We start from the raw sequence: 20,197 nt of genomic DNA, 5'->3' as shown, positions 1-20,197 counted from the left end.
ACTTTAATTTGGCTTCACATGGTTGAGGTGCTTTAAATTGTTCCATGTGTGCTTCGCACAATGCAAGAGGACCCCTGTGCTTGCATTTTAATAAAGTTACTATGGCAACGTGGCCATTACTCCAAGTTGTTGAGGATGCTCAGCTGGAGGGGGCTGGTCACAAGTGCCTACACATATCATCCAAACGCCAGGATACAGACATACTTTAGGGATGAGTTGATTCCAATTTCTCATCCTGACAGTTAATTTATGCTCATAGCCACATGCCACAGGAAGCTGATTGGGTTGCCTGATGAGGAGATAGAGCGCATTGGTATTATTTTTTTTGGTTTCAAACATGGATGGAGGGAGTCGCACTTGCAGGTACAGCTTGTCAAAAATATACGAGGGGGTTTCAAAACATTTGCATAGATTAAAATACCATTAAAGGCAGGAGTTCCCTGAATTCTTGGGACACTACATACCACCACTGGCATCACTTATCTACTGTCTGTTCTTAAAACATAACATAGGTGTGGTCATATTAGTAAATTTTCAGCAAAAATGTGGACATAATTTGTCAGTAGTGTACCAATGAATGAATCACTTTCAAACCAAGCAGCTTTATATTGGAAAACGTGACAAATCTGGGTGACCATCTTGAATGAGGGTACGTTTACTTGACAACAATGTGCTAAAAACATTTTTGAAAAGTTACATGCATAGACGACAGTGCTATCAAAACAATCCCCATTCACACAGATCCGCGAGGACAACTTAAAAAGCTGTATTATGCATGCCAGGCCAGTAGCTGGCGATGTCACTTTGTAAAGAAACACTATGCGCTTTCCTTTACACTGAACACGTAATGCACATGCCCATGACATTTATGTTTCTGTAGTTTACACATCCTTTTCAAAAACTGGTACTTGAAACCTGTTTTCAAAGGTTTGGGTTTTTAAGGATGTTAAAAATGGCCATTATAAAAAAAAAAAAAAAAAAAAAAAAAATGAATGTGTAAATGAATAGCCAAATTGGCCATTATAAAAAAAAAATAGCAGAAATGTACATAAAAATGAATAATAAAAACTTCAGTTGCGAAATATATATATATGTATTACAATTATGCAAATTCTACTTAGCTTATGAATTAAGGTTTTATGAGCTGAAGGGGTTCCTCAAAAACTTCCATCAAAAAACTTTTTTTGAACTTTTTGAAAGAAACTATTCCTGCCAAATGAGTCTGCAAACAAGAGTGCAAACAGACAGTTTCAGCAATTATAGTCACTCACTTAATGGTACGTTTCTGCATTTTGTGGATCGTAACACTGAGTTCACCTTTCACATAATATTTTAATATTCTGTCAGCGCCTCCAAATTTGAGAACCTCATTCCTAGGGGAAACAAAGAGAAGGAAAATGTTTCCCAGAGTCACATTCTAGAGCTAAAATAGTATGTGTGCTGCTTCAGGTATCTTTCACGCTGTATCATGTGAAATCCTAACTCTGTGAACGCAATACTACTGCACTTCCAGGCAGTGCCGAGTTCTCGCCGTCTGGGAAGCAACACATCCCAGAATGTGATGATGTCAGCTAGATTAATTATATTGCCTGGTGCCTAAGAACCTGAACCACAACTCAAGTCTTCCTGAAAGTTTGGTACAAAACCGCACTGTCTAGCTGAAACTGCTCCTTTCATTATGCTAAATTGAATGCTGGTCTTATTATAAAAGTTTGTGATATTTCAGGAGTAACCATTTAAAACTGGGGGACCCCTTGGTGAGCAGAGAGATGGAGCAGAACATGTTGCATAAATCTGATTATAGCATTTTAAGCCTGGCTTATAATAACATGCAATAATTTGCATATTAATATATTTATATGCAGTACTTTATGGTGCTGCATTGCAAAGCCTTTCAAATAACCCTTATTGATGTTTAGAGTCATAAACTATGTGATATTTAAATTTGACTAAATGCATTGCAGGAGGTACAGTGAAACATTTAGCTGAGTTTTAAGCTTTTTACTGAGGTTAATATAATATTGTACTTTGGTTTAATGCGTATTTACATTACATCAAACAATAATAATTGGCGGACCCCTGCTGAAGAACCCTGCTTTAAAATAATGTTTATTCAGGAGTCATAAGCAAACATGGTTAACAGATCACACAAGTTCATATTAAAATATATGATTAAAATATGTGAATAACTAATAATCTGATATAAGTTATATACTGTAAGCAGATTTATCGGCTTTCTAGATTATGAAAAATTTTCTCAATGGTGTTTCCCTGTGTAATGATGAGATGAGCAATGTGATTATAAATACAGTATAATCCTGTCAGAAGAGAATAATAACTGTTCATGTTTGTGTGTGTGTGTGTGTGTGTGTGTAGCTGGGAGGTGTTGCGATTTCTCCTGTCGAACCTGCGCTGGTGGTTGGAGGAGTACAGATTTGATGGATTTAGGTTTGATGGAGTGACATCCATGCTCTACCATCATCACGGGATCGGTATGTCCATGGAAAATTAAGCATGTAATGTTCTTTACTTATAATTGCTGGACATTAAGAACCTTCTTCCCTTTTAAATGACACAGGCCCTTATTGTAGAACAGGTAGAAAAGCGTATTGGAAGAGCAGCCGTTTCAAGGGCAGTTTCAGTAGACTTGCAAGCATGTAATGTAAACTCTCATAAATGAACAGAATTAAGCAGGGAAAGCATGTGATACAAGTTCTTTCAAGCAAGAAATTAATTACACAAGTAGTGTGGCAAATGTTATCCTGGCGTTTTTCGCTTTTCTTTTTAATTTTGTGACAGTGATGCTCCTAATGATTTTCAGTAGGTTTTCAAAGATCGCTTTGACTAAATGCTACATCATTTTAACCAAACATGACTTTAGATTCACACACAAAAAAAGGGGTTGTTGCGAGTTGGTTTCTTCATAGCTCTTTTTAAAATGAGTTGCGTAATTGCTAATTAATTATTATTAAAATGTAACCATCAGTTGTGGAATCTGATTTTATCTTCATGTTCCCTGATTCCCAGGATCAGGATTTTCTGGGGATTATGCTGAATACTTTGGTCTCCAGGTAGACGAGGATGCTCTTGTCTACCTCATGTTGGCAAACCATATTTTGCACACCCTCTATGAAGACTGCATCACTATTGCAGAGGTAAGCCGCATGTCGTTTTCTGACAACAGCACATATTTATGAAATGTGAGCTCAGCAGTTCTTGAACTGAATTGCTCCTGTTCTTTTTCTGGGGCTTTGAGATGACGGTAATACAACATTATTGTCATAGTTCCCAACAGCCATGGCTTATACTGCAACAGTATGACTGTTTTCAAACAGGTTTCCCACATACTCCCCGTAAGATTTTCATTATTATATTATATTATATTATATTATATTATATTATATTATATTATATTATATTATATTATATTATATTATATTATATTATATTATGTCAAGAAACCATTATTATTATCATCAGTTGAAAACTGCTTAATATTTTTGTGGAAACTTTGATACATTTACATCTGAATAGAATCTGAATCACATCTGAATTTGAAGTAAAAAAGAGCAGCATTTATTTGAAATAAATGAAGTTTTGTAACATGATACATTTTTTACTTTCACTTTTGTTTAGTTGCATCCTTGCTAAATAAAATTATTGTCTTAAAAAAAAAAAGGAGTAGTCCATGTATAAATTATTTAATTGTATTTTTATACAGTATTAAAAGCTTAAATTAGAGGCAACAACTTATGCAAATATAAATTAATTACAATTTAAAACCATTGTGAATTTTGGCTTTGCGAAAATTCCCATCCTCCCCCCATTTTACTTCCATAATCTGACATAATTGACGGTTTTAATATTCAATAATAATAAAAAAAAAAAAAAAAAAAAAAAAAAATGTGCAGGACTATAGGAAATTTATTTGATAATAAAAAGTGGCTGTTAACTACCAGAAATAATGTATGCGAATATTCAGTTTTGGAATATTAAGTGTCAACAATGCTAGTGTGACGTGCAAATTTAAATATGCAAAAACACAAATGAGATCTGAAGATTATCAGTAAATAACAGTTTAAATTGTGGAGTGTACATTTTTGGGTGAACTTTTCCTAAAGTAAAAAGGTGTCTCTTTTTCTGTACTGGCTACTCTCTTCAGAATATGCAGCAGGACCATCCGAAATGACCATAATACCTTTAGTCATGGCTCTATAACCTTAATCTTGTCAACAGCGACACTGTATCCCGTCTCCACAAAGACAGAATTAACCTTCAGAGTCAACGGGACACAGTGCATTAAATTAGCACTTAGTGGCTCTGTCTAAAGCCATGATTAATGAGACCACTTACTTTTTACTTACTTTGTTCAGTGTTTTGTAATTAGTGGACAGCGCCCACCAGAGATATCATCTAATTCTCTTTTATGAGCTCCATTGATAGAGCTGGACTGTGAATTGCTAAAGTTTGCTTACATTGCAGGAAACAATTAAATAGCATAAAACAGACTACAAATATAACAGAAACTAGGATCACAGCTACTTTTTGTATTCTGCGGTTAATTCAATTTCGCACAGCGCTGCATATTATGTGATACCCAGCAGAAAAGACTAGAATCGCTGGAGACCATTGTTAATCTAGTCAACAAAATTAGTGGCAAAAATTGATGAGTTTTTGGATTTTGTCAGCAATAACACATTTGGCTGGTCATGTGATCCCAACATGTAGGCCCTCTTGAGGCGACCCACTCTGTGAATATAAACAAATTAACTCTTATTAGTCCAGATATGACTGAAGTCATCATTACATTTTGATTTTCGTTACATTACACATCTTTTTAATGTATTAAATGTTTTTCTTTTTTTTTCTTTTTTTTTTTTTTTTTAAGTGTCACTCCTTATATATAAATAAATGATCGAAATGATAGGAATATCAGTTTTAAATTTCATTATATTAAACACACACACTCATATATATTGCACATTTTATTTTTTTGGTGAACTATTCCTTTAACAGTAAATCTAACCTCTCTATATTGTTGTGTTTTTAAGAAATTCATTCTTTTTTAAGAAGTGTCCGGTATGCCCAACCTTTGCTGTCCAGTCCCAGAAGGAGGTCTGGGTTTCGACTATCGCCTGGCCATGGCCATTCCAGACAAATGGATTCAAGTGAGTGTTTTTCTAACATCAAGTGATGAATGTATATGAATGAAAGTGAATGTCCCGTTAGCTCAATTATATTCAACATGCAGCCTTTTATCACGGACCAAACTACTGTAAGTGTAACTTACTGCACTTTACTCGCATTTCAATACATTCCCTCTGGATGGTGCCAGTTTGTTTAAGCCACATCATGCTCAAGCCATATCAAGTGTCTCATTCATCATGCACTTGTCCTGCTTGTAATTCCGAAGCGAAACGTGTTTCTGTCTTTTTCTCGGGGGAATGAGATTTGAAGATAGAGTATCCAGAACCTGTTCCAAAATTTAGACTGACAACCAGCAGATCAGATAAATAGGGCGCATCTCAATTTTTCTAGGCAGATATGTATTAATAGTGTCTAGGACGCGTTCTATACTTTCTCTAATGTTTTTCTGTCTTTTTTTTTTTTTTGTGAGTGTGCATAATTAAAAGTATAATTATGGGCGATTCTTCAATCATTTTTCTTAATTAGGGTTTCTTCTGTGTTCATCTAAAGCATTCCTTTGTTCTGCACTGTTTCTGTGGGTATGCATATTAATGAAAGTCTTCTCATTATATATATATATATATATATATATATATATATATATATATATATATATATATATATATATATATATATATATATATATATATATATATATATATATATGGAGATTCTTTTCTTGGTAGCATCACAAGGCAGAGCACATCTATCTGACTGAACTATCAGAACTACCCCCCCCAGGATTCTTTAAAAAGAACAGCCTTTGTTTTAAATACAAACCTTTTTTGTAGTAATAAATGTCTTGACTGTCACTTTTGATCAATTTAATGTGTCCTTACTTAATAAGGGTATTTATTTAAACAAATAAAAATTAAAAATTAATCTTCCTGACCCCCGAAAAAAAGTTTTTTTTTTTTTTTTTTTTTTTGTGAAACAGTAACAGTTAATGCATTTGAAATCAAAACAGTGCTATACATGATTCAGAAAATGTGTAGTTTTTTATTAGATGCATCTAAAGATCACATTAAAGGGTTAGTTCAGCCAAAAATGAAAATTATGTCATTAATGACTCACCCTCATGTCGTTCCAGACCCGTAAGACCTCCGTTCATCTTCAGAACACAGTTTAAGATATTTTAGATTTAGTCCGAGAGCTTTCTGACCATCCATTGAAAATGTATGCATTTTTGTTATTTTTGGACCAAAATGTATTTTCGATACTTCAATAAATTCTAACGGAACTTTTGATGTCACATGGACTACTTTGATGATGTTTTTATTACCTTTCTGGACGTGGACAGTATACCGAACATACATTTTCAGTGGAGGGTCAGAAAGCTCTCGGACTACATCTAAAATATCTTAGACTGTGTTCCGAAGATGAACGGGGGTCTTACGGGTTTGGAATGACATGAGGGTGAGTCATTAATGACATAATTTTCATTTTTGGGTGAACTAACGCTTTAAGTTATGAATTACTTTGATCCATGTAAGATCATTTAAGGATTTTTTTTTTTTTTTTTTTTACTTGTGGTTCTTACAAGGATCTTTTTTTCTCATGTATTTTGTAACTTTCCCATCCGCTTTCCTGTCTACCTTGCCAGTCTTGTACAATAAAAGCAAAAAAGAAGTGTGTGCCCTGTACACTGCAGGGGTGACTGTTGGTGCTGAGCGCACAGCCTCCATGGAGAATCGCTGTGCATTGCTAAACAAGGCAAACCAGAACACAGGGCTTTTTACCAGACCAGCAGCCTTGGGCCGCGTGCTTCTCTTTGCCCCATATGACCCTCTGCGGCTCCGCTCCAGCGGGCTGATTCAGTGCTGCACTCTCTGCAAAGGTGTCTCTTCAGCCCCAGTGGCTATGACATGCTGCTTTTTTTTTTTTATTTGCTTTTTATAGTTGCCCAGAGTATTTATGGGTGAAGCTAAAGAAAAAGACATCGAGGGCTCTCGCATAGAGATGTGAAGAAAGAAAAAGAGTGCATAGAGATGTGCGCAGAAGAGTGTGCGACTCATATCTATGTATGTGAGCCAATATATATTTGATAAGAAAGTTTGAGATGCTCCCCTGCTCAGAGGTCAAAAACAACAGCAAATATTTTAGACACACTAAATCTCACAAAGGCATGGTCCATACTGTGCCGCAATAAAAATGCATGAATAAATAATCATAATAATAATACTGTAGTTATGTTTCTGATAGTTATCACCTTAAAGGAGAAGGAGCTGATAGTTGGTATTCCAGTGGGGCGGTGCTGCCTGCAGAAACTCTCTCATAGCCACACGTATTCCAGCCCTGCTTTTAACGTCACCCAACCTGTCTGATTAATCCAACCTCTGAGGCCGCAATGGCAACCTGACTACATCCGAGAGCCTCTGAGAAATTAAGATGTCCTAATAAGAGAAGCAGATAAGGCTTGCAGCACAAGTTTGCCTGATTGTATCTGATTAGCACTCCAAAACGCTGTCGCTTCCAGTGGATAGTATAACAAAAGCCCCCTAATTTAGCCAGTGCCCTTCTGTCCGAGTCCAACAAATTGAAGTATAATGGAAACAATTAGAGCTAGTGAAGAATGCCTCACATGCTGCTGAGATCAGCAAGAGACCGAACCTATGCCCTGTTTCCCAGCTTAACATACAAATTAACTTTGGATTGGTCTGAAGTCACCTCTGTCTGTGGAGCTCTCCGTTTAAAGTGATTTGCATTAATATAATAGTCCATTAAAGAGAGAGTTCACCCAAAAATTCAAATTCTAAATTATTCATCAATATTTACACACCCTTGGGTCATTCCATGAAACACACTTAGACAAAAAGACCGAAATCAAGAATAACGTGAGGACCTTGGAAATGAATGGAGCCAATTTTTGGAGGATTTCTAAGCAAAAATGTCAAGCTTCTAAATTTAAAAAAAAAAGGACTTGCATTAACTGTACTGTATTATTTGAGCAGTAAAGTGGTTTAAAATCATCTGTTTTAGAGCTTTTAGGTTTTAAGACATTGTGTTGTCATGGCGAGAGTTTGTGTATAACTTGATACAGAAAAGGTTAGAACGTAAATTTGTCGTACTAAAATCATGTTAAAATTAGTTGTTTATGTCTTGTGGTTGTACTATTAAAACAGAGAATGTATTAATGCTTACAATTTTGCCACATTATTTTCCATTGTAAGCTCTTTTTTTAAGAAAAAAAATAAAAAGGTTGTAGAAGTGGTAATTCAATTTTGTGCTAATCAACATTATGCCACAAATGCTGTTGATTAAGTTTAACTTGTACTGAATCTGATAGGCTGCACGATTATTCAAATAAAACCAAATTGTGATACAGCTTGCAATTATCAAATTACAAAGGTTGTGATTAAATAAATATATGAACTGCATGTTTCACAGTGAAGCATGAATATACGTATAATGCACTTAGAAGAAATTTAGACAGCAATAAATAATATTGTAATTTTACAATTGTTATGCAAAATAAAAAGTTATTGTTATTTTTCTTAAATACTTCTTAAATAAGAACATGACTGGAGCTTTCAAGCTTTTTAAAAGAAACCGAAGCTCCGCTGTAATATTGTGGAAAAGAGCGACCAGTGCATTTTTGGGTGAACTATCCCTTTAATGGCATTCTTTGTGGATTTGAAAACCCATCACAGAAGTCATTGCGATGCCTTTATGCAGATGTAACCCAGATTTGCATCCCTCACAATGCCGTGACTCATATGTTCACACCAGTCACTGGGTTTTATGTTGCTTTGCAGTTGTGCATTACATCAAATCATTTCTTTCTCTCTGTTTCAATAAGACGGGGTCATGAGAGAGTTCTCACTCAGAGGAGAGACTGATAGAATCTAGAATCAGACAGAAATTAAACTGTCAGATGATAATTGAGGGGAAGCTGTGTGGTATGTAATGCCAGGAGATAAACAGAGAAGCAGCATTTCCCATCTGGCCCTCTGCACCTCACACTCATTAGGGGTTGCATTTCCCAGCATGCTCCATTTTGGGACTCGTCCTCTCTCATTTGGTTAATGGCACTCCATTGACTTAAGGGTCTAAAGCAGACTGTATTTTTAGGACTGCTATTAATTGCATTCAAAGTATTGAAATATCAAAAAATAACAAAATTAACCATGCCTCCTGAACCAGAAGATTCATAATAAGGTATATTCCTTCCATCTGACACCTTTGTGTCCCCATTTAGTCACATATTCACCATTGGAAGGAGAATATGTAATAGTGTTGGAATTAACATGTGAAAAACCCATATTGGTCGATTACAAATCTGTATTTTGGGTTTATGTAAAGCCCTAAATGTGAATGTCATGGCACTAAAAAAAAAATAGGATGTGATAAATTGCCAAAAAATTCAGTATGTATATTAAAACACATCACGAGAATTTCACGATTTTATTTATTTATTTTGTTACTGACACTGGCAATAAAAAGTACAGAAAATGTAATAATTTCGTACGAGGGAGTTGTGGGTGTAATTATAGGGGGAATAAGACTCACTATACTCACATTTTATATTTGTGACCCAAATCAAGAACATACTAGAATAATCACACAGATTTTTTTTGTTTTAATCTTATTCACAAGTTTGAAGTGCAATCCAAATAAACATTTACATTTAGTCATTTAACAGACGGTTTTATCCAAAGCGACTTACAAATGAGGACAATGGAAGCAATCAAAATCAACAAAACAGCAATGATATGCAAGTGCTATAACAAGTCTCAGTTAGCTTAATGCAGTACACGTAGCAAGGGCTTTTAGATAATATAATAAATAAAAAGAAAAAAGATAGAATAGAAAAAGAATAGAGCGAGCTAGTGTTAAAGGTCTTCTTTTGCTTTTGTTAACTGTATAATAAATGAAAAGAAAACAGATTAGAAAGCTAGTTAGATTTTTTTTTTTTTTTTTTTTTTTTTTAAGAATAGAATTAGAATAGTGAGTGCAAACATCAATGCCTTGAATTTTATGCGAGCAGCTATTGGTAGCCAGTGCAAATTGATAAACAGAGGTGTGACGTGCATTCTTTTCGGCTCATTAAAAATTAATCTTGCTGCCGTGTTCTGGATTATTTGTAAAGGTTTGATAGAATTGGCTGGAAGACCTGCCAAGAGAGCATTGCAATTAGTCCAGCCTGGACAGAACAAGAGCTTGAACAAGGAGTTGTGATGCATGTTCTGAAAGAAAGGGCCTGATCTTCTTCTTAAAGCAAATCTGCAGGACCGGACAGTTTTAGCAAAGTGGTCTGAGAAAGTCAGCTTATCATCAATCATAACTCCAAGGTTTCTGACTGTTTTTGAAGGAGTTATGGTTGATGTGCCTAACTGGATGGTGAAATTGTGATGGAACGATGGGTTTGCTGGAACCACAAGCGGTTCTGTCTTGGCAAGGTTGAGTTGAAGGTGATGGTCCTTCATCCAGCAAGAAATGTCTGTTAGACAAGCTGAGATGCGAGCAGTTACCGTCGGATCATCAGGATGGATTGAGAGGTAGAGTTGAGTGTCATCAGCATAGCAGTGGTATGAAAAGCCATGTTTCTGAATGACAGAACCTAATGATGTCGTGTAGACAGAGAAGAGAAGTGGTCCAAGAACTGAGCCCTGAGGCACCCCAGTAGTTAGATGTTGCGACTTGGACACCTCACCTCTTCAAGATACTTTGAAGGACCTATCTGATTGGTAAGACTCAAACCACTGGAGTGCGGTTCCTGAGATGCCCTTTGTCAGTAGGGTTGACAGGAGGATCTGGTGGTTAACCGTGTCAAAAGCAGCGGACAGATCAAGCAAGATAAGTATTGAAGATTTGGATTCCGCTAAACAACAATAAACAACAACAACATTGTGGTCCTCGTGAGATTAAAGTATTTACAAATTCATTAACAAACAAACTTTAACAAACATACATAAATCATGTGATTAATCCTAATGAATAATTTTGATCTCTTGTCAGCCTTACTATTTAAGTAAAATTCTTATATTGTGCTTCTTATACGTTGTTGTTTGTCCCATTGTGTTGTTCTGTTTGGCCATTATTCTTGTTCTTTAACCTGAAATTGACATAAAAGCAGTTATACACCAGCCTACAACAGGCTTGTTTAAATATAAGATGTTTTGAATGTGTGATTCAGAGGTTTCCCTAACAGACATTTCCCCTCAGAACAAACCCTGAGCGGTAAATGAAGAGATGGCTTTCAGTTCTCGTTTCAGCACACTCTTCATTGCAGCAGTAGTGACGGTTACAACACCCCTGCCTTTTTTGTCTCTCCATTGATTGTTTGGCTGTGGGCTAATATAAAGGTTTTCCTTCGTGTCAGTCACCTGTCAGGCGCAATCTCACTCAGCACATGGCTGCCTGTCATTCTCATGGGCTTCCCTCACTGCTGTCAGTCAGTGTGCTGCATAGGGGGCCCGAGGGGTGGGTGTTTGTGTGTGTGTGTGTGGTGAAGACACACAACACGAACAGATCACCATGAGTGATGTATGGAATTCAAAAACGTCTTTCCTCACTCCTTGTTTGCCGCTGGAAAGTTGCTGATGTGTAACTTGAGATGTTTTTTGTTAGTAAAACTACAGACAACAGTGTGTTTTTACTGTAAAGGAGTTTTCTCTGTCAGGTCCAGATTTTTGTCTTGAACTTTTATTGTTTGGCATTGTTCCTCTTGTGAAAAAATGAAGTACCCTTCAGTAGTATTACTTATTACAGAAGTAATAATGAAAAAATATGAAAAATTAAGGCTGCATTTATTTCATTTGATGATGAATTTATTATTAAATATTAGTCCATTTGATCAAAAATACCGAGAATATTTGAAATATTATTGAAATTTTAAATAAAAAAAATCTAATTTAATATACTTTAAAATGTAATTTATTAATGTGATGAAAGTTGAATTTTCAGCATCATTACTCCAGTCTTCAGTGTCACATGATCCTTCAAAAATCATTCTAATATGCTGATTTATTATCAGTCTTTGCAAACAGTTTTTGGAACATGTGATCCATTTTTTCAGGATTCTTTGATGAATAAAAAGTTAAAAAGAACAGAATTTATTCAAAACACAAATATTTTACAATACACACTACTGCTCAAAAGCTTGGGTTCAATGCATTTTTTTCTCTTAATTTTTTGAAAGGAATTAATAATTTTATTTAGTAAGGGTGTGTTAAAATGTTAATAAAAAAAGTTACAGCAAAAACTATTACTATTGTTGGAAAAGATTTCTAACTTTTTTTTCTGTATTTTTGATCAAATAAATACAGCCTTATTATATATATAATATATATATATTATATATATATAAACATTTAAAATCTTACTGATCCCAAACTTTTGAACAGCAGTCTACTTACGTGCAAACTGAACACAGTTTTTAAGTGTTGACACAATTGAAATTAAATATGTATTATATTTTAAATGTATATTAAATGCAATTAGCTAAAAGATGTCCATTTTTGACCCATCCTGTGATGTTCAGTAGGTTAGTTTGTTTATTCATCGAACAGATTTAGAGAAATGTATACAGCATCCCTTGCTCACCAATGGAACCGCTGAAGTGAATGGGTGCCGTCAGAATGAGAGTACAAACAGCTGATAAAAACATCACAATAATCCACAAATTATCCACACCACTCCAGTCCATCAATTAATGTCTTGAAGTGAAAAACTGCATGTTTGTAAGAAACAAATCCATCATTAAGCCATTCCAATGTTAAACAATCACTTCTGGCCAAAATATCAGTCCATAATCCATAATAGCGCTTCCTCCAGTGAAAAATTCCACCCTCTGTTGTCCTCTCACATCAAAATCCACTTTTGTTTAGGAGTGTTTCACTTGCAAACGGTGCTTGATTTGTGTTTATTTCTCTCCTGATTCAGACAAGAGGACTTTTTCCACTGGAGAAAACAATATTATGGATAGAGGACTCGCATTTTAGGAATAGTTTGAAGTTAAAAATGTCTTGATGGATTTATTTCTTACAAACATGCAGATTTTCACTTCACAAGACATTAATTGATGGACTGTGGATTACTTGTGGATTATTGTGATGTTTTTATCCGCTGTTTGGACTCTCATTCTGACGGCACCCATTCACTGCAGAGGATCCTTTGGTGAAAAAGTGATTTAATGCTACATTTCTCCAAATCTCCTCTGATGAAGAAATATACATTTTGGATCGCCTGAGGGTTAATTATTCCTTTTAATTCATTAGTATTATATTATCAGCAATATATATGAAATATATGAATTACACTACAAGTGCACATTCAGTACAATTAAGTCCACTTCTTCTTTTTTATATAACGGTAGACATTTGTTTTTGCACTCCAGAAGGTGGATGTTTGAATCCCATCTCATTTTGGGGAAATAAACTGAGCTGCATTCATGACAGGTCTTCAGATTCGTGTTGGACACACTGTCCCTGAGTTTTCTGTCTTCCCACAAGCTGAACATCTCTGTTCTGAAATCTTCTCACTGAAAGAGGATGAGATGTGCGTACCGTCACAGGGCTAAGGGTGAGAAGTAGAGTTAGAAGGCATTTGAGTGAGAGTTGGATGATGAATTGTGGTGAGAGAAGTCTCAGGTTTTGGAGCGGAGGATGTTGACTCTTAACTAAGGACGGTTGACTCTTTCCAGTCATTCTGTGCCAGAGACGTGACACAGACTTCCTCACAGCATTCTTTACATTAGCATACAGCTTTCCTGTTATCTCACCATGTGATGGTATATGCAAGAAAGATGGTGTGCGCAGCAGCAGCAGTGAGTTGATTGAATGTTTATCACATGGTGACATGTTTATTGGAATGGACAGTAATTATATTATAAGATTCGTTATTTAATTCACCCTCATGACATTCCATAGTAAACATAGTCCATACGATTCTTCTTGGTAAGGCTGCACCAGCTGTTTGTAAGCTCATGCCTAGGTACTTAATAAGTACTAGTTTTTGTACTTTTTGTTTGATGATCATTATTTTGTAGTAGTTTTGTGACATATGCTTGAATTGATTTAATTTTGTCTTGTGTTTTAAAAGCATTATTTTGTGTATACACAAGTAGTGTTTGATAGATCATCACTAACAATTTAACCTATTTCAGTTATTAAACTTATTTAGCTTCAACTGTTAATGGTAATATTGAAATATGGTACATAATGAAACACAAATTTTTACATTTGATATATATATTTTAATAATATACATGTATTATTATAATACTTATAAATTTATAACAACTATATTTACACACATTTTTTTTTTAATTCTTTGTTAAGAATTAGTATATTGAAATATGTAAATTATATTCAGGAAATTTTTTGAAAAAAAAAAAAATTATTGACTTTTTAGCAGATGTGTTTAATTTATTATTTAGAACGTTATTGAAAATATGTATATTGAACTATGTAAATAATATTCAAGAAATGCATTTATGAAAAATGTGTATTAATATATATTTTTTTTTCAAATGTATAATTTGTTGAAGTGATTTAGTACTTTCATAAATAATTGAAATATTGGAATATTTAAATAATATCCGAGAAATGCAAGTAAATGTGTAACATTTATATGTTTTGCAAATTTATTGTCTGTTTAAATGATTTAATATAAAGAATTGGTCAGTTGGAATGTGTAAATAAGATTCAAGAAATTCATTTTAAGAAATTTAGAATTTTTTGTTTAATATTTATATGTTTATTTCAGGTAATACTTTATTAAGAATTTGTAGATGAAATGTGTACATTTCTAGATTAAATAATATTGAAAACAAAAATAAGTGTAGGAAAATGTATAATATTTATATTCTGCAAATATATCATTAAATATTTTCATTATTTAATCATTTATACTGAGTTAGTTTATTGAAATATGTAAATAATATTCAGGAAATCCATTTATTAAAATGTTTAATATTTAATCATGTGTAAGCATTCTTGATATACATATTTATGAATTGTACTTAAGAAATTTGATAATATTTACTTTTTTGCTAATTTATTTTATAATATTCAGGAACTGTTTTAAAAATAAAGTGTGCTAACAACTCATACAAACATAATTCATAACTCAAATAAACATTATTCACATAATAAGTTAAATGTTTAAACACTCAAATATTTAGTAGGATGTAATTTGAATATAATTGAACACGAAACTTGTGCATTTTGAACTTGCATAGAGAATGAGCTTTGAGAGCTATGAGAAAAGATTTTCAGTGACTTAACTTTCATGTCTATCCTTAGTCTCAGAGTAGTGTTTTGTTTACGCTACACATTGCATAAAGTAGTAACTGAAAAAAAAATAATAAAATGTTTTGAAAGCAACTGAGCTGGTGTCAGGCAACTGAAAAGTGTAGTTAGCAGCGCTGCTGCTTTTAGTTAGTTAGGGACATTTTCTGTGAAATGGCGAGGGAGGCAGTGCATCCTCAAAAAACTGAGATGGGGAAAAATCAATAGTACTAAAATAAAATAAACAAGAGCTTTCATTACAGCCCTAATCTCTTTCAAAATCTCACTGTAGAGTACAGTATTGCAGTATGATGGATTCATATACTGTAAAACTGGCGCCCAAGCTTGTAGAAAGAAAATGAAATCTGGCTTTCGGCTAGAACTAACCAGACACACACCAGTGGATGTTTATGTCAAAATAGCGAACAAATGACAAAAAAACAAGAAAGAATGGAAGACTTGTTCATGAAGTACTGTGAGAATTGTTTCTCCTCGTTCCCTTTTATATATTTACTCATTCTCTTCCATTCTCAGATCCTTAAGGAGTTCAAGGACGAAGACTGGGACATGGGAAACATTGTTCACACGATGACCAACAGGCGATACGGCGAGAAATGCATCGCTTACGCTGAAAGCCACGACCAGGTACTGCTGTCCAGAAACCTCCATTCCTCCAGTGTGGAGTGAAGGAAAAGTAATCAATATGTCATTGGGAATGGAAACTGGTGTCACATCAGGTTGTGGTCCTCTAGGGACGAGGGGGAAATGAGAAATTAACACATCCATCCTGTTTGTACACATTCTAACACCACGGCTAGAGCAGTGTTTTTGTTGTTGTTTTTCCTGTCTTTCTTTCTTCTCTTTGTTTTTTTTTTCCTCTGTGTAGTGTTTCCAAGGTCTGGGAATAATGATTTGTGCTACTCAATATGAGACACTTGAGTGAGTCTGAGTTGAAACGTGCTAAAACTAGTAAAACTTTACTTTGACACTTCATCAATAGACCACCTGTTTAGCATTGCAATAAAGTTTCCATCAGAATCGCAGATCCTATGTGAAACTGCATAGGATGTTTTAAAATATTAATGAACGTCGGGACCTTGGCTTAGCGGTTGCAACATATTAAGCTGTGGTGCTTTTGTAGTTATTTTTTTTTATAGGAAAGTTTATAATAGTGAATACTGAATACTATTGCTTATTCTTTGTGAATCAACTTTTTACTGTTTACTTTACAGTTACACCTTCAGTAGTTTACGTGCAGTTTTGCATCATTAAAATTAGGCCAGTATTCAGTCTTGTACTTATTGTCCCATGATGTTTTTGTGTAGTACCGGACAAATGGTATTTGTTCCCCGTTTTTGCCCAATAACAAATGTAACCAATCAAAATCTATTCATCAAGCAGCAAACATTTCACCTAATGTGGTGTTCACGCTTGTATTATTGATCTGCCTGTTCTGTCAGGCCCTGGTGGGAGACAAAACTCTGGCCTTCTGGCTGATGGACAAGGAGATGTACACCAGCATGAGCGCTTTGATTCCCATGAACTCTGTTATTGATCGAGGCATCCAGCTCCATAAGATGATCCGACTGCTTACCCACAGCCTGGGAGGAGAGGGTTACTTAAACTTCATGGGTGAGTCTTTGCATTCACACACAAAAAATGTAGTCCACATTTGGACGTGCAGGATGTTGGTATGTTATCTTTGCAACAATGTACCGATAAAGAAAAAAGTAGTCATAAGAAAACAACCAAAAATGTATTTTGATATTATTAGTCAAGGTTCCAAGGTTTTTTGTTGTTAAAAGTATTAGATATGTTAGATAAGCTATTATCTACCATAAAACTACCATGTAAACTGTCCCACATCAGTCTTGACTTTCTTGATTTTATCCAATAATTAAAATAGTACAACATAATTTGATATAATAATAACTGAAATGTTATTGTTTTTCATAGTTAAGAATAACTACAAAATATATTTTGTTCCCAACTTGCTAGACCTAGCCCTGCCATTTTTGCAGCTTGTGTTTTTTTTTTTTTTTTTTTATTTTTTTTTATTTTATTTTATTTTATTTTATTTTATTTTATTTATTTTAATTATTTTATTTTATTTTATTTTAATTTTATTTTATTTATTTATTTTATTTTTATTTTATTTTTTTGTTTTTATTTTATTTTATTTTAAGCCTTTAAATGTTTTTATTTCATAATTTATTTTATTTTATTTTATTTTATTTTATTTTATTTTATTTACTTACTTACTTACTTACTTACTTACTTATTTTATTTACTTATTTATTTATTTATTTATTTATTTATTTATTTATTTATTTATTTATTTATTGTGTTCTTTTGTGTTTTCTTTCTTGTAAACACAAGCCTTTAATTCTGAAACCTTCATAATGTTTACATGGTACATTGCACTATATAAGCATTGCAAGGTGCTTGATGTAGCTCAGGCTGAATGGGGTATCAGGTAATGTTAACTATTTAAGCATTTAAAGGTGTTTGTAATATTTATGAAGTGCTTATTATTACTGAAAGTTGTTGACCGTCAGCTTGGTCAATAATCAGCCCAAACAGTGTACTAGCCCCACCTGCTGACCAGGTGCTGATGCTGTACTACCACCTTACATAAATGAACTCATCGGTTCAGTTTAAAAGAGACAGTCTTTTCCCCAGCCAAGGCTATATTCATTACACACACACGACCCAAGCCCAGCAGATTACCTTGTGTTTGTGAGCACATGGGCAGACTCATCCATGATGCACACAGGATTGCTGTTATTGTTTACTGCTTCTCTTGTTCTGCCAATAGCACTAACAGTAATGACGGCTACAGATGTGGACTGCCTGATGTAGACACTTTCTACTCTTCACTTGCAGTATATCTGTAAAAAGCCTTTCTCTGTTGACTGAGATTACTCTTCTAATGGTGCTGTGACACAGCTGAGTATATATATTTTCAGTCGGTTAAGCCTCTGAAAGGCAAAGGCTAGAAGAATGTGAAATGTAAAGAGACAGCAGGTATGTCTGCTCACAAGAAAGCATACTTGGTTCAGTTCTCTAAGAGATCTTACTGACAGATGCCAAAATTCAGTCGGTTAAGCCTCTTTTTTTTTTTTTTTTTTTTTTTTATTATATTTGTTATTTTATTTATTTACTCATTTGTTTGTTTGTTATATTTGTAATATTTGATGTCAAAAACATGAAAAAAAATATTTTATTTTTATGTTATTTATTTTTAGTCAGATGTCAGAAAACATGACAAAATTATTTTATTTTTATTTCCAAGTTTCTCACTTGTTTATTCCTGAAATAAATGACATAAAACGTCTCTCAGAATAATTAAATATAATTAAAAGGTCCAAATTAATCATAGAATGGGAATTTTAGGTTTTTGTCTCTTATTGCTTATTCAAAAGGTCCAAATTAATCATAGATTTTTTTTTTTTTTTTTTAAGTTACAGAAAAAAAAAAAAATCTGTTAAATTTGCCTTTTCATGCTCTTTATAAAATGAAGGTAACCAGCAAGGCAAAGCGAGAAGACAAAAAAATGGTAAATACATGACGACGTGTCATGTCAATGGATCAATGGCTGTGAAGTCATTTAGCCGGTGCAAAGCAAGAACAAATTGTTTGAGCTAGCAAATCAATTTGAGTTACACTCAACTCGACTAAGCCCATCTGTTTATTCTCTAGTGGCAGAAAGATGCTTGCAAACTAAAAGGCCACAAAGAGATGACGGCCATGTTTGCAATGCAGAAAGAAGATGAGTGCTGTGAGGCAGAGACTCGACATTATAACACACTCGCGAGGCGGCAATGAAACGGCTCAGTGGTTTCATCATTAAATCAGCAGGTGGAGAGTGAGATGAATGTATGCTTGACTTTCAGAGACGGAGAAAAACTTCTGGATCACCTTCAGAAGCACAGAGCGACGACTGACTGTATTCAAACCGTGCTTTTGATCAGTCACAACTGCTGCAGAATTTGGCTAAATTAAGATAAAGTTATGGATAAATTTCAGAATCTATTAGTTGAGAATGAATAGCTTAATTAACATAGTCTCCTGAACTCCAAACTGAATGTCAGAATGGGAAAGAAAGGTGATTTAAGCAAGTTTGAGCGTGGCATGGTTGTTGGTGCCAGACGGGCCGGTCTGAGTATTTCACAATCTGCTCAGTTACTGGGATTTTCACGCACAACCATTTCTAGGGTTTACAAAGAATGGTGTGAAAAGGGAAAAACATCCAGTATGCCGCAGTCCTGTGGGCGAAAATGCCTTGTTGATGCTAGAGGTCAGAGGAGAATGGGCCGACTGATTCAAGCTGATAGAAGAGCAACTTTGACTGAAATAACCACTCGTTACAACCGAGGTATGCAGCAAAGCATTTGTGAAGCCACAACATGCACAACCTTGAGGCGGATGGGCTACAACAGCAGAAGACCACACCGGGTACCACTCATCTCCACTACAAATAGGAAAATGAGGCTACAATTTGCAAGAGCTAACCAAAATTGGACATTTGAAGACTGGAAAAATGTTGCCTGGTCTGATGAGTCTCGATTTCTGTTGAGACATTCAGATGGTAGAGTCAGAATTTGGCGTAAACAGAATGAGAACATGGATCCATCATGCCTTGTTACCACTGTGCAGGCTGGTGGTGGTGGTGTAATGGTGTGGGGGATGTTTTCTTGGCAAACTTTAGGCCCCTTAGTGCCAATTGGGCATCGTTTAAATGCCACGGCCTACCTGGGCATTGGTTCTGACCATGT

The 20,197-nt window shown here is 34.6% G+C and overlaps 1 protein-coding gene across 1 annotated transcript in view; it reads left to right on the top strand.

The window, feature by feature from the left end:
• The window catches only part of LOC109104275 (1,4-alpha-glucan-branching enzyme-like), a 129,696-nt gene that overhangs the window by 54,278 nt on the left and 55,221 nt on the right, over positions 1-20,197 (top strand). The window contains exons 8-12 of the mRNA XM_042770918.1: positions 2,377-2,492; positions 3,028-3,155; positions 5,070-5,168; positions 15,954-16,064; positions 16,880-17,051. Coding sequence (XP_042626852.1) covers positions 2,377-2,492; positions 3,028-3,155; positions 5,070-5,168; positions 15,954-16,064; positions 16,880-17,051 — 626 coding nt within the window. The remainder of the gene's footprint in view (positions 1-2,376; positions 2,493-3,027; positions 3,156-5,069; positions 5,169-15,953; positions 16,065-16,879; positions 17,052-20,197) is intronic.

This window comes from Cyprinus carpio, chromosome A15, assembly GCF_018340385.1.
Source record: "Cyprinus carpio isolate SPL01 chromosome A15, ASM1834038v1, whole genome shotgun sequence".
Classification (NCBI taxonomy): Eukaryota; Metazoa; Chordata; class Actinopteri; order Cypriniformes; family Cyprinidae; genus Cyprinus; species Cyprinus carpio.
This window is presented reverse-complemented; position numbering and strand designations above follow the sequence as displayed.